Here is a 13,889-nt window from a genome sequence, read left to right as displayed (position 1 = left end):
TCTCTGGATCTGGATATCATATGCCTTCCTTCAAGGAAAGTCTCTTAGATATTTTAACTTTTAGAATTGTAGAGGTTTTGATGAAATCTCAGTTATTTTATGTTATAATCATGCATATGTCATACCTGGACCAAAAATTGAACACATAATCACAGGAGAATTCAAAAGGCTATTTAATCTAATAATTAATTAATGTAACACTTTAACTCTAAAGATTTTACATACTGAGCATAAAGCAAACTAAAAACAACTTTTTATATGAAAACTCAATTGAATTCAACATATATTAAGCATCTACTATACAGAGGCCACTGTGCAAATAGAGTACAGGCCTTTCTTGCAAGGACCTCACAGCCTCATAAGGGAAAAATGTGCATAAATACAATAGGACAAATATCCTAAGTATAAAGTATAAATCTAAATATTTCATATATATAGTCCCATAGATGTCTCAAACTCAATATGGCCAAAACACAACTCATCTTCCCAACTAACCTACCATTCTTCTGAACTTCTCAATTTTTATTATGAGCACTATTTCAGTCCACTAGGTTCATAATTTCAATGTTATCTTTGCTTTCTCACTCTTACTCATTACACATTATCTATGGAGTTGCTAAATCCTGTCATTTCTAACTTCACAATATGCTTCGCATCCATCCCCCCATTCTCTCTATTCACATAGCCACAACTTAGTTTGTGTCCTATCACCTCTCATTTGAACTATTTTAACAGTCTCAACTAGTTTCCCTACTACAAGTCTCTTCCTTCTGAAATCTATTTTCCAAACAGCTACAAATGTGATTTTCCTAAAGAACAGATCTAACCATGTCACTCCCCTACTAAATAAATTCCAATGGTCCCCTTTTGCCTTTAGAATCAAATATAAGTCCCTCATTTAAACTCCTTCACAACCTAGTCTCAGTCAGCCTTTCTAGCCTTAGTATACTTTATTCTACTCCCTGAATTCTATAGTCCAGCCAAACTGGTTTTGCTGCTATTCTTTATACACAGTACTCCATCTCCCAGTCTTTGAAGTAGCCAATGCCCTGCCTGGAAAGCATCCCCTTTTTGCCTCAACACCTCTTAGCATACCTATTCCTTCTAGTCTCAAATCAAATACCACCTATATGAACCCTCTGTTGATCCCTTTCCCAAAAAAAACCTAATACTATTCTCCCCTAAATTAACTTTTTAAAAGTTTATTTTGTATCTATTCCAAACATACTTATGTACATATTATCTAACCCAGCAGAATGTAACCTCTTTATGGGCAGGGACCATTTAATTTTTTTCATGAAATTCCTAGCACCTAACATAGTACTTGACATAGGAGGTGTTTAATGAATGTAGATTGGTCAACTGACTGATATGCAAAGTGCTAGGAGAAATTTAAGTAAAGAAAGATCATTTTCACTGAAAGGAGGAATAGGGAAGCTAATAATGAAGGTATCATGGAGGAGATGGTACCTTAACTGAGGCTGTGAATGAAAAAATTTCAAAAAGCTAAGGAGGGAATTCATTACAAGCACAGTGGGCAAGATAAGCAAAAGAAGGAAATTGTAGAAGGTAAGCCAATAATGAGGGAAGGAAGAATGGCCTGAAGAGTAAAAGCAGTTCTATTTTGCTAAATTGTATGAAGATGAGATGAGGGTGAAAAAGTTAATTCAAATCAGACTGTAAAAGACCTTGGACTGGCAAGGACTGCAGTTGATCCTACTTTTCAAAAAAAGTGCAATATGGCACATAAAGAAGATTTGATGTCAGAGTACCTGGATTTCAACCAATAAATCATTAAATAAATATTTATTAAGGGCTTACTATGTACCAGGCACTGTGTTAAGGACCAGGGATATTAAAAAGAGACAATCTAATGAGGGAGAAAACATGCAAACCAAAACAAGTGATACACAAGATAAATAAGAAATAATTAATGAAGGAAGTCACTGGATTTAAGATAAGTCATAGATGGCTTTCTATACAAAGTGAAAATTTTAATTGAAACTTAAAGCCAATGAGGTTAGTAGTTGAAGCAGAGGACGCACAGCCCTCTAGGGATGAGGAAGAGGCAGAGCAAATGCCTGGAGCCGAGAGATGGAATGACTTGTTTGTATAACAGCCATAAAGCCAAGGTCACAAACTGAAGAAGTTGTGGCAGAGATTAAAGTATAAGAAGACTAGAAAGGAAGGAAGGGCCTGGCTTTGAATGCCAAACAAAGCATTTTGCATTTGTTCCTAGACAAAATAAGAAGCCACTAGAGTTCACAACTGAGTATCAGGGATACCCTGATCAGACCCATGCTATAGGAAAATCACTTTAGTGGCTGAATTGAGAATGAACTGAACTGGGAGGCAGACCCACCTAATTATTATTATTGTAATAATCCAGGCTTTAGGTGTAATAGGCCTGCATCAGGGCTGGAAGGAGTGGTAGGAGAGAAAGGGGCATATTTGAGAGTATAGCAAAGATGAAATCCATAGGATTGGCAACAGACTGAAGGGGGGGGAGGGGAGAGTTAAGAAGAGTTAGATAGGGAGGAATTCAGGATGACTCCTAAGGTTGTAAACCTGAGGGACTGGGAGGGAGGACAGTGTTACCCTCAACAGTTATGGGGAAGATAGGAGCGGGAAGATTTGGGTTAAGATAATGAGTTCCATTTTGGAAACATACTGAGTTTAAGATGTTTGGGATGTTTGAAAGGTCGTTGGAAATTTAAGATTGGAGGTCAGCAGAGAGATTAGGACAAGAATAGTAGAACTGAGAATCATCAGCATGATTCATCACCTATTGTTCTAATGATCCTATTCTATCCTGTCTTCTCTTAACCCTATGTCATCCCTACTCTTTCATTTATTTTCAATCTCTTTCCATTTACAGACTCACTTCCTACTACCTACAAACATGCTCATCTTCCCTATCCTGAAAAAACTCTTACTTGATCCTCTTAGCTCTACTATTGTTCTATATCTCTTTTGCACATTAAACTCCTTGAATAGGCTGTTGACAATAGATGCCCCCAGTTTCTCTGTTCTCATTCTCTCAACCCCATATAATCTAACTTCTGATCTTTTCTTTTCACTGAAACTACTCTCTCCAAAATTACTAAGGACCTCTTAGTTGCCATATCTAATAGCCTTTTCTCAATTCTTATTCTCCTTGATCTCTCTTTGACATACTGATTATTCTTCCTTGATACTCTCTCCTTTATAGGTTTTCAGGACACTATTCTGATTCTTCTCCTACCTATCTGACTACTCTGTCTTTTTTGCTGGATCCTCCTCCAGGTCACATCCTCTTAATTGTGGTTGTCCCACAGAATTCTGTTCTAGACTCTCTTCCCTTCTCTCTTTAGACTATTTCACTTGTATTGTTGATGTTCAATGTTAAGTTTATAATAAAAAATTATTTTTTTAAATATAGCTCTGGGAATAGACATAGGGTCATGCTAGGGATATGGAATTTCACAAATGCAGATCTGAAAAAACAGACCAAGAAAGTCTAGGAATGGCTGGAAATAAAGTATAAGAACAAGTGAAAGGAATGTCTCTGACTCAAAAAATCATATATAGGAGACAGAAAGCCAAATGAAATAGTGGACTAGTATCAGGCATCAATAGTCAGGAGTCAATACTCAAGACAGAACAGTGAGTCAAAAATCAGTCAAGCAATAAGAAGTCTGAAAGTAGCTAAATAAGGGAGGTCAAGAGTGATAGATTAAAAGCAAGGGCAAGTAGTCAGATTAGAAACCAAAAACAAAGGTAAAACTATAAGTCAGTCAAAACCAGGCAAAAAGTTAAAATAACAAAAACAAAATTCAAGAAATTGGGAAATTTGGAAATTAAGTCAACTCCATCTCAAATAAGAAGTAATAAAAATGATAGCATATTCCTAGCCCAGACAGCAAAAATGGTATTCAAGATAAGAGATGCTAATTTGAGAGTGATATCCAAGTTGAAAGTCCTGATATTCAGCTACTGCCGTAGATTTAAAATAAAGAAAAGGAAAAAAGAGAATACAAATGGTTTGGGAAGACAAGGGATTCTTGGCCCTAGCTAACACAAAGATTCTTTCTTTTTCTTCTTCTCTTTCTCCTCACTTCCTTCTCCTCCTCCTTCTTAAATTAAAACTCTTGACTTCTGTCTTAGAATAGGTGCTAAGTATCAGTTCCAAGACAGAAGAGTGGTAAAGGCTAGACAATTGGTTTAAGTGGCTTGCCCAGAACCACACAGCTAAGAAGTGTGTGTGGCCAGATTTGACAAGGACTGCTAACCTGGGAAAATTTTTTTTTAATGTTTTGACAAATGTGTTTCAATATAATTGGTTTCCTTTGTAATACTAGGCATTTTATTTTAAACATTTAAAAACACTACTCTAGAAAGGATACATAAAACTTCACCATATCACCAAAGGAATCCATGGCACCAAAAAAAAAAAAAAAAAAAAAAAAAAGGTCAAGGGCTAGAACAAATAGTTATCTTCCACCATTCAAAGAACATGACACCACTAGGGCATCCATTTGGAATATGTTTGGATAGTCAAAATATAGAAGACAAAGAACAGTAAGAGAAAGATACCTGAAGCAGAAACTGGGTTTGGTAAGGGATGTAGAAAAGGAGATGAAAAGAGGACTTCAATAATAAAAATTAAGATACTAAGGTAATTCAAATCTAGCCTCAGCCACTTCCCAGCTGTGTGACCCTGGGCAAGTCACTTGACCCCCATTGCCCACCCTTACCACTCTTCCACCTAGGAGTCAATACATAGAAGTTAAGGGTTAAAAAAAAAAAAAAGATACTAAGGCAAGGGGTAGGGTAAAGAAGAACCAAGGCAAATTAACAGAAATAACAAAGTCTTCCATGACCAAAAAAAAAGGAATGATGGCATCTGGGAAAAGTATTGAAGATAAAGAGGTTGTGCTGCCAGAAGATATAGAAATCAAAAGTAATGTTCAATAATTTTCACTTTGAACCCCAAAATTTCTACCTATGTTCTTGGGAATATCCATAAACTTAAACTGTATTTGTTCTCCCATGCTCTCATATAAACACAGAAATATAACTACATAAAACCATGTTAAAAAAACATCAGGAAGCATAAAGTCTCCCAAAATCATGACATGTAGAGAACCAATTTTTAAATTTCTCTACTTCATAGATAAGTTGACAAAAAATGCTTGCCTTAAAATAAATACAAATTTTAAACTGCAGTTAAAGGACAAACCTCCAAAGTTACTTAAATAACCAAAAGAAAAAACGGTTTAAATACATTCTCAACCAACACACAGTGTTGATTCTAAGATAGAAGGTAAGGGTTTAAAAATAAAAAATACATTCTCAGTCTTTCAGTTCACAATTATCTTTGAGACATAGCACAAAAAGTATTAACTTGGAGTTGAAAGGTCTGCATCTGAAATCACTTCAGACATTTACAAGCAGTGGGACCTGAGCAAATCATGTAACTGCTCACAGTGTCAGTTTGCTCATCTATAAAACAGGGATAACAATAATTCTGGCACTACACCTGTCTCACAGAGTAATGGTGGAAAAAAGAATTTTGCAAACATTAAAACATAAATGAGAGCAATTATTCTTATTTGTGAATTAATCTATAAATTAACTGATTGAGTCTGGAAGAACTTTGTACCATACAACCCAATTCTAAGTTTCCTAATGTCAACTGAAATGTGTTAAGGGAATGCAGATTACAGTACTCAGTATTTTCAACACAGGCCTAAACATACAAACAAAATCAATGGTAATAATAGTAAGTCAGAAGACTAAACCTACAGGGGGGAAAAGTCAACTCAAATTCCAAAGGTAAGTCAGAGGACTTGTGTAGATTATCTGTTCTACAGTTTGTCATCTTTCTTAGATAGTCATAGGATGATCCTATACATAAAAGATGGGTATGTCTATAAATATACAGATGGTACACACACATAGCATATACCAAGATAGAAATTTTCTTATGTTGAAATTACTATTTCAAGAAAAAAAATGCAACTTTTAATAACAGTTCTTAGTAAAATCATGTATAACAGGATGTCAAGTATGACAACTTAAAAAATCTAAACTATTTAAACTAATAAAAAGAATAAAATCAGTACAAAATGACCTTACTTGCTCATTCAGAACTGAGAAAAATGGTTAAGAAAATTACTGATGAAGACAATGGTTAAGAAAATTATAGGTGAAAACATTTCATTATCCCTTGACTTATTTTCATGGCACAACAGGTTAAATAGATTGTATGCTTCATATTTCAGGTAGCTGAAAGAAAATTCTATTATGAAACCTGGACACCTTGTGTTATAAATTTCTTGGCTATTATTCTGGACCAGGGTTCCAAGACTTACTATTTAGAGATTTTCATTTTAACATTATGTGTTTGACCCACAAACTATTAACATAAAGTATAATCCCTGAAAGGTGGAGAATGTAACATAGGTTGTAATATATGGTAGGTGTTAGAACCTTAAGAGATACTAAATACTTCACTATATTTGATTCCTAAATGTTAAAGCATTTTAAGAACTGCTAATCTTCCTGTGAAAGCACACATCAACTGTTTTATTTTCATCATTATGTATTCAATGCCATAGTAGACACTGAATAAATACTTGCTGAATGATCTAGAGACTCAAGATAAAGATTCTAAGAAATAAAATTTACAAATGAGTAGCACAAAGAGTATTACCAATGCAAAAATGAAGTTTCCCATAAACTGCCTTTAAAGCTTTGAAACTTTAGAAATTTATAAAAATGGAGGTTCCTTAAGAGTGAAAATTCTTTTCAATGATGATAAGATTTTTCATTTAGTCCCAATGAATATTAAATGTCAATCTAGTTTTCAGGCATATACATTCATATTTGTCAATGGCATTATCACCTACATTGAAAAGCTAGAATGTACCATGTAAAATACTAAGCAATTATCTTCAATTAGAAAATATTCTATTACACTTTTCTAAATATAAGCAGAATTGAAGAAAAGCTCAATTTCTAGAACAAGTCATCTTAAATTTTATCAATTTTCAAAAAGTATCTATGAAAATGAAAAGATATCCTATAAAGAAAAACATAAATTTTGACTTTTAAGAAATAGTAATGATCTACTTCTATGTTTTGCCAGATTTTTTCAGGCTTCTCCTATATGAAAGTAAAGAAACATCTTGAAACAAACACTCACTCATACCTGATCGAAAGCATTCAATAATTTGCTGAATGCCGGATTTGGAAGTCTGCAATGGCTGCTGTAACAAAGGAGGATCTCCAGGTTCCAGAATATACACTGTATAAAAGATATCAATACCCACCCCAACCCCATAGAGAAATTAATATCATCCATATATTACTACTGAAACATAATACTCTCTTAGGTTCTAAACAAATGTAATGCACATAATTACAATATGAATTATCATAATGAATATTATTTACACTATGCTTTTTACCAAAAAAAACCAAAACAACATTGCATAACTAAGTACTCTTAATGAATATGAAAATGATACTTAAAGTAGGAATTAAGTTAAAAAAAACTTCTCATTTTTGAGTCTGGCAATTCTTAAAAGTATTCCCTATATTTCTCTTGAAAGAAAATTTATGTTAGTAATTATCTTGCGATCAAATTAAATTCATAATCACACCATACCTTATGAGCCTAGAAATTATCAGCTTTCAGAATTATCTGTTGACACCTATGTGAACCACAATTCTAAAGCTCCAGACATAAAAATGTTGCTTGTATTTGAGGCTATTCTAAAACCACTTACCTAAGCAAATAGAGGGAAATGAACTGTAGTTGACAAAAACTCATGAGCATCAATCTCATTTTTATTCCCCATCATGCACCAACCTGCAACTGCCACAACAAGGTATTACCAATCAGTCTACAGAGCTGCTTTAGTGAGGAAGTGCTCCCACTATCAGAGAACCTAAGCTTACAAAGCTTTAAGCTTCATGATTAAGAGAACTGATTCCATTTTTTTGACTGCCTGATGAACCACATGTTCTGAAATTAGCATGAACAAATAGGCTCCTCAGTAACCCAAGAAAAAATAAACCAGACATGAATCTAAAATCAATTCAATTCTCCTAATGAAATAAAAATGTCCCGAATTTAACAAACATTTCTAAAATAAAATAAAAATGAAGAAATAATACAAGTTCTTCAAACTCTTGACATTAACTTATCTTTGCTACTATAAGAGATGAGCAATTATTTTCATGGTAGCAAAGATCAGAAAATCCTTCTCATATATTAGGAAGGAAGAGTAAAGGTCAAATATATTAAACAAATCTAAAAATGACAATTAATTTTTTCAATGACTGATGATTTGTCCTTTTGCCCTATTCATAAGAGGAAGTTGATATTATACTCATTGGAGGAAATATAAGAAAGAAAAAATACACATAATTCTAAAGGAACTAGACATGTTCCAAGAGATTATCTATAGGTGTAAACAGTTCTAGAAAAGAATATAAGGCTATAAGAACAATTCTAGCAAAGAACAGAAGATACAGGAAGGAAAGGGGAGATTTCCATACCTCATTACACCTTCCTCAGTATACACAACTCCATTTAGGAAATATATTCCTAAAATCCTTGGAAATTCTTTAACAATAATAAATTCTATCCCACAAGACAGCAAGAAATTCAAATCCAGAAAGATACTCTCACTATCCCAATTCTGAATTGCTTCTCACCTCAGGAATTTTCCATCTTTCTAAGACAACTTGGCATATACACACTCTCGCACTAAGTTAAAATTGGTCAAAGATTCTAGGGCCAGCTCTACACTATCCACGGAGGACAGTCTATGGAATATTTTCTTCACCTGAAAACATACTCAGATATGTGAATATTTACTGTTACATCCAAACCTGGAAAAGTTACTTACTTGGTACTACTTATCTAGCTCTTCTCTCAGAAACTTTGTATCCCTTCCATGACAAGCAACAGATACACTCAAATCATCTGTCCATCTAATTCAAAGCCAGTCACTTTTTTCCCACCAGAAAACTCATTATCAAAATAAAATATCTTCATTCATTGCCCTGAGGTACATCCTACCAAGGTATACAAGCAAAATGGAATATGTTTCAACAGCAAGAATATTTTCTTTCCTATCCCTATCAAGGACTCCTAAGATCCTTGCCTTTTCAAAATACAATCATACATTCTTAAATACTTCAAAAGAAGTGTGATTTAATTCATATGGACAATCTATCCACTAATGAAGAAATTGTAACCCCTTTGCACACAAGACAGTTTCATGAGTTGCTGTAGCCAACAAAAGTCATATAGAAGCCAACCTGCTAATGACCTCTGAACTTAGAATGGCACTCAAATGCTATGCCTGTAATAAAAGCCTTTTGAGCTTATTAGTAAGACCTGTCAGATAAGGTGCAGTCTTCAGGAATCCAGGGACACCTCGATGGCATAATAAAATTTTCTATATCTCAAACAGCCTAAAATAATCCTTTTCACTCTAAAATATTTACTCCCATCTTCATCCTAGGCAAAACAGCCGAGGTATGCACAGTTCTCATCTATGGCTTCACTGATGGCCTATAAATTAAACTACAGCACCCTGGAGAATAACATCTTGGGGAGAATCCAATTAGAATTATTTCAACCATCAGGACCTCTTCTGAAAACTACCACTAAAGATTCTTCTTAACTCTTAATTCTCAAACTTTTGAGATTATTTTCACAAAAAACACCATCTCCTGAAATAATAACCATGGTTCACAATTAATCTACACCTTCCCAGTTTTCTGCTTAACTAACCTAAAATAATTTCCTCATATAAAATAAAAGAATTTTAGGAAAAGCAAAGCAACAAAACAATATCTAGCCTGATGAGCACTGAAAAGTAAATATCACAGAAAGTTTCTCTTAGTATTTTTCATTTTTGCAATTTTTCTGCTTTCTTGAATTTTCAAAAATACATTGGTTCATGTTAAAATATTAAAAGACAATTTTAATATACTGTCATAAAAAATCCTCAATACCATGAAAAACTTTAATCATCATGATTATCATAAATACAGTCATTTTGCAAAATACATTTCCAATTTTAAAAACTGCTTCAATTTATAGAAATGACTTGAAATGTCTTCAAACATGAACTGGGATAGAGGCCTAACATGACTCAAATATGCTGATACTTTCTACTTTCAAACTGAGAAACTCTATTCAGCTATTTTTCATACAGTAAATTCTTCTAATGAACTACATCTCCATGCTTCTAAAAGAACTGGCAGGTATGATGGATGAGATACTGAAAGATTATGGAGGACAAGAGCCCATAGTATGAGATAAGAGGAAAAGCTTTCAAAAAAAAGGAAAAAGAAAAATGGAATCTATAAACTAAAGGCCAATGACCTTAACTTGTAGTTCTAGCAAAATTCTAATCTATAATACTAAAAAGATAAGTGAACAAGAAAAGGAAGTAGTAATCACAAAAAGCTTACCCGAGAAAAGGTCCTGCCAGACTTAACAATATTTACTTTCTGTGACAGTTAATAGATGGTAGAGCAGAAGGATGCTGCAAATTATCTGGATTTTATAATCTCTCATGTTATTCTTATGGTTAAGATGGAAAGATGTAGACTAGTACAAGTTGATGTCAACTTGGCAGCAAGTCTGTCTAGTGGAGGATTCCAGGAGCCGTGCTAGGTCTTATGGTATTTAACATTTTTATCAATGACTTGGGTAAAAGAATAGTTTCTCCAAATTTTTAATTGAAACAAAGCTAACAATAGTTAATACAACATATGAACACCAAATTTATAAGTATCTTTACAAGATAGGATACTGGACCAAATCTAATAAAATTTAAAAGCAATAAATGTAAAGTATTACAATAGGATTCAGAATATCAACTTTATAAATACAAGACAGGGAAGGTATATAGTGCAATGGCAGTTCATCTGAAGTGGCATTAACATCCAGGGCAACACTAGTTCTTTTTTTTTTTTTTTTTTTTAACCCTTGTACTTCGGTGTATTGTCTCATAGATGGAAGATTGGTAAGGGTGGGCAATGGGGGTCAAGTGACTTGCCCAGGCTCACACAGCTAGGAAGTGGCTGAGGCCGGGTTTGAACCTAGGACCTCCTGTCTCTAGGCCTGACTCTCACTCCACTGAGCTACCCAGCTGCCCCCAACACTAGTTCTACTAGACTCACATACTAGAGTACTATGTTCAGGTCTAGGTACTAAATTTTAGAAAGAATATTGATAAGCTAAGGAGTATGGCAAAAGACTTTGGGACCACACAATAGGAACATGGGTGGAAAGATACAGTGATGTTCAGCTTTGAGGGAAAAAAAAGACTTAGATGGGTCATGACAGATATTTTCAATTATTTAAAAGGCTGTCATTGAACAGAATTAGAAGCAATGTTCAAAAGTTACACTGAGATAAATTTAAACTTGATGAAAGAGAAAAAATTTCCTTAAGATCAAAGCTATGCAAAAGAGGGATGAATTACCTTGGGAGAAAGTGAGTTCTTTCTCACTTGGAAGTATTCCAGCAAAGGTTGGATGACCATTTCTCAGGATGTTGGAATGTAAACTCATGTTCTAGTACAAGTTGAACTAGATAAACTGAAGTACCTTCCAATTCTGAGGTTCTATGACTTCTAATTGACACAATGCACAATTATGAATGAAACTTGAATTGGATGTTTTAGGGCACTGGGATGGATTTCATTAGAAGACATGAATAAAGCTGTTAAATAGTGAATAGAGAAAACTGGTTCCCCATTCTGGAATCAGCTATTTTATGGCAAAAGACTAAGTAATAGTATTAGTTGAGTGATAGAAGCAAAAAAGAAATCCAATTTTCATTCTCATGAGTAGAAACTGACAAAGCACCCCCTAAACAGGAAAATTTTTCTTTTCACCATTTATTCCATTAAGCAAAAAAAAAAAAAAAAAAAAAATTCTACTTAAGTGAACAGCACTGTAATAAAACTTGGTGCATTTAAGTACTTCAAATATTACTACCTCCCCAAATGCAACAAATTTAAAGGTCTAAAGTGGTCCAGTAAACTCATCATCAAGGGCAGTATAAAGTACTGTGTACACTTAATTAAAAATACTAAATGAATGAATCTGGTGACATTTCTTCTAAATAACTTTTATGGGAAAAAGCATTTATAGTCAAAAAGCATGTACATTTCTGCATATTCATGTACGATAATCCATAATGAAGGAATTTGAAAAGTATTTTGAAAAACTAAAAAATGTTTTATTCAGTGATTCTATTTTAAGCAGTACATATGTCTATAAATAAATCAAACCACATCATAGTTCTAATATAAGTAGAAACTTCTGTCAAACCAATTTAGATATCACCTTTTTAAAGTGAAAATGTAGCTAAAGGGCATCACTAGGTTGTTAAAAGCACTGAATCTCTCAGTTCATAAGTTTTATCAAAAAGCTAACTTGTGTCAGATGAACATACACTAAGAATACTTGGGCATCCATCCTAAATGTATACAAAAATGGAATTTTATAAATTATGTAGCAGAAGAGAATTTCTTCAACAAAATAACTGTATTTAAGCGAATTTAGGATTAGCCTAGTCAGTTCATAGCTTCATTTTCAAAAAGCAAAATTCACAAGAATCTAGGACTCCATTCTATTCTTCTTTCACATAAACTTATAATATTCTTCTGATTTTTAAAAAGCCTAAATGCAACAATCTGCAAAAGTATGAATGCAATTTCTTCCTTTCCTTTCAGTTTAACATTCACAAGGGCATGGGGAATTACTCAAGCTGTCTTTGAAAGAAAAGGAAAAAGGACTGAGTGACTGATCTTGTGGAAATGATTTAATGTGGCACTTGGAGGATATTTTTTAAGAAACCAAATAGGGGAAACCTCTGGCTTCTGCACAAGTCTTAGAGCTCCATAGCTATTTTGCACCGAGCAAATTACAACTATTGGGAGCCAACTTCTTGGATAGAATGAGGAAGCAAAGGGACGGTACACTCAAAGGGTCAAAGAAACCTGATGAGAAGAAAAGATGGCCTATACCTGGTTCACAGCATCCATGATGATGGTGGTCAGTCTGACAGCACTTGTCCCTTAGAGGCATTTTCAGTGGGTGCGACCTACTTTCCTTCTACTGTTCGAAGCTCCTCATTGCGGCTCTTCTGCTGAAAAAGGCACAAGCCCAGTCACTCACCCTTAGCCTCCCGGGGAGCTGCAGCTGCGTTTTCCAGACGTGTCCACTTCCCGGTGCCTCCACCTCCCGCCTCCCCCCCCCCCAATCCCCTTCAGACAAGCTCCATCCATCCGTCCTTACAAAGATGAGAAGCCCCCTCCCCTCCCCGGCGCCACAGGGCCGCGCAGAAGGGGCCTCCCTGCCCTACCCGGAGAGCGAGAGGAAGGGAGGGACGGAAGCCCGGGCTGGGGAAGGAGGCGTGGAGCCTCAGCCCGTACTGGAAGGTATCTCCCCTCTTCCCGCAACCCCCACTTCGGGCGCATGGCTCCGGGGGAGTCGGCGACAGACAAGTCACGATAAAAATAAGACCAGTAATTAAAAAACCCGAACCAACTGGCTCCAACTTACACAACTCCCGGAGCTGGCGAGCGGAAGGCAGGCAGGCAGGCCAGTCGGCCAGGCAGGCCGGCGGCCCCAGGGTCAGTCTAGCGTGGGAGGAGGCGGCAGGCACCTGGCACAGCCCCCCGCCGACCCCCGGCGGCGGGAGGCGGGAGGGGGCCAGGGCCTCGCTCACTCGTCCTCCCGCCTGCCCGCCCGCTCGGGCCGCGCAGCGCAGCGCTCCCAAAGAATCCCCGCCGCCGACGCGGAAGCAGCCGACGCAGCTTACCCAGTCTCTCAGCGGACCGGTGCCGCGACGGCGGCGGCAG

At 35.8% G+C, this 13,889-nt stretch overlaps 1 protein-coding gene across 5 annotated transcripts in view; it reads right to left on the bottom strand.

Annotated features, from left to right (window-relative positions):
* The window catches only part of ZNF800 (zinc finger protein 800), a 30,359-nt gene extending 16,470 nt beyond the window's left edge, over positions 1–13,889 (bottom strand). For 3 of the 5 annotated variants that reach the window (XM_044678279.1, XM_044678276.1, XM_044678280.1), the window contains exons 1-3: positions 13,850–13,889; positions 13,053–13,174; positions 7,196–7,291 (exon numbers count right to left, since the gene is read on the bottom strand). In XM_044678279.1, coding sequence (XP_044534214.1) covers positions 7,196–7,291; positions 13,053–13,113 — 157 coding nt within the window. In that variant the 5' untranslated portion in view covers positions 13,114–13,174; positions 13,850–13,889. Of the gene's footprint in view, positions 1–7,195; positions 7,292–13,052; positions 13,175–13,590 lie in introns of all 5 variants that reach the window. The other 2 variants (XM_044678278.1, XM_044678277.1) reach the window with 2 other exon arrangements.

Source organism: Gracilinanus agilis, chromosome 5 (assembly GCF_016433145.1).
Source record: "Gracilinanus agilis isolate LMUSP501 chromosome 5, AgileGrace, whole genome shotgun sequence".
Classification (NCBI taxonomy): domain Eukaryota; kingdom Metazoa; phylum Chordata; class Mammalia; order Didelphimorphia; family Didelphidae; genus Gracilinanus; species Gracilinanus agilis.
Note: the sequence above shows the minus strand (reverse complement) of the source record. Positions and strands in the feature narration are given on the sequence as shown.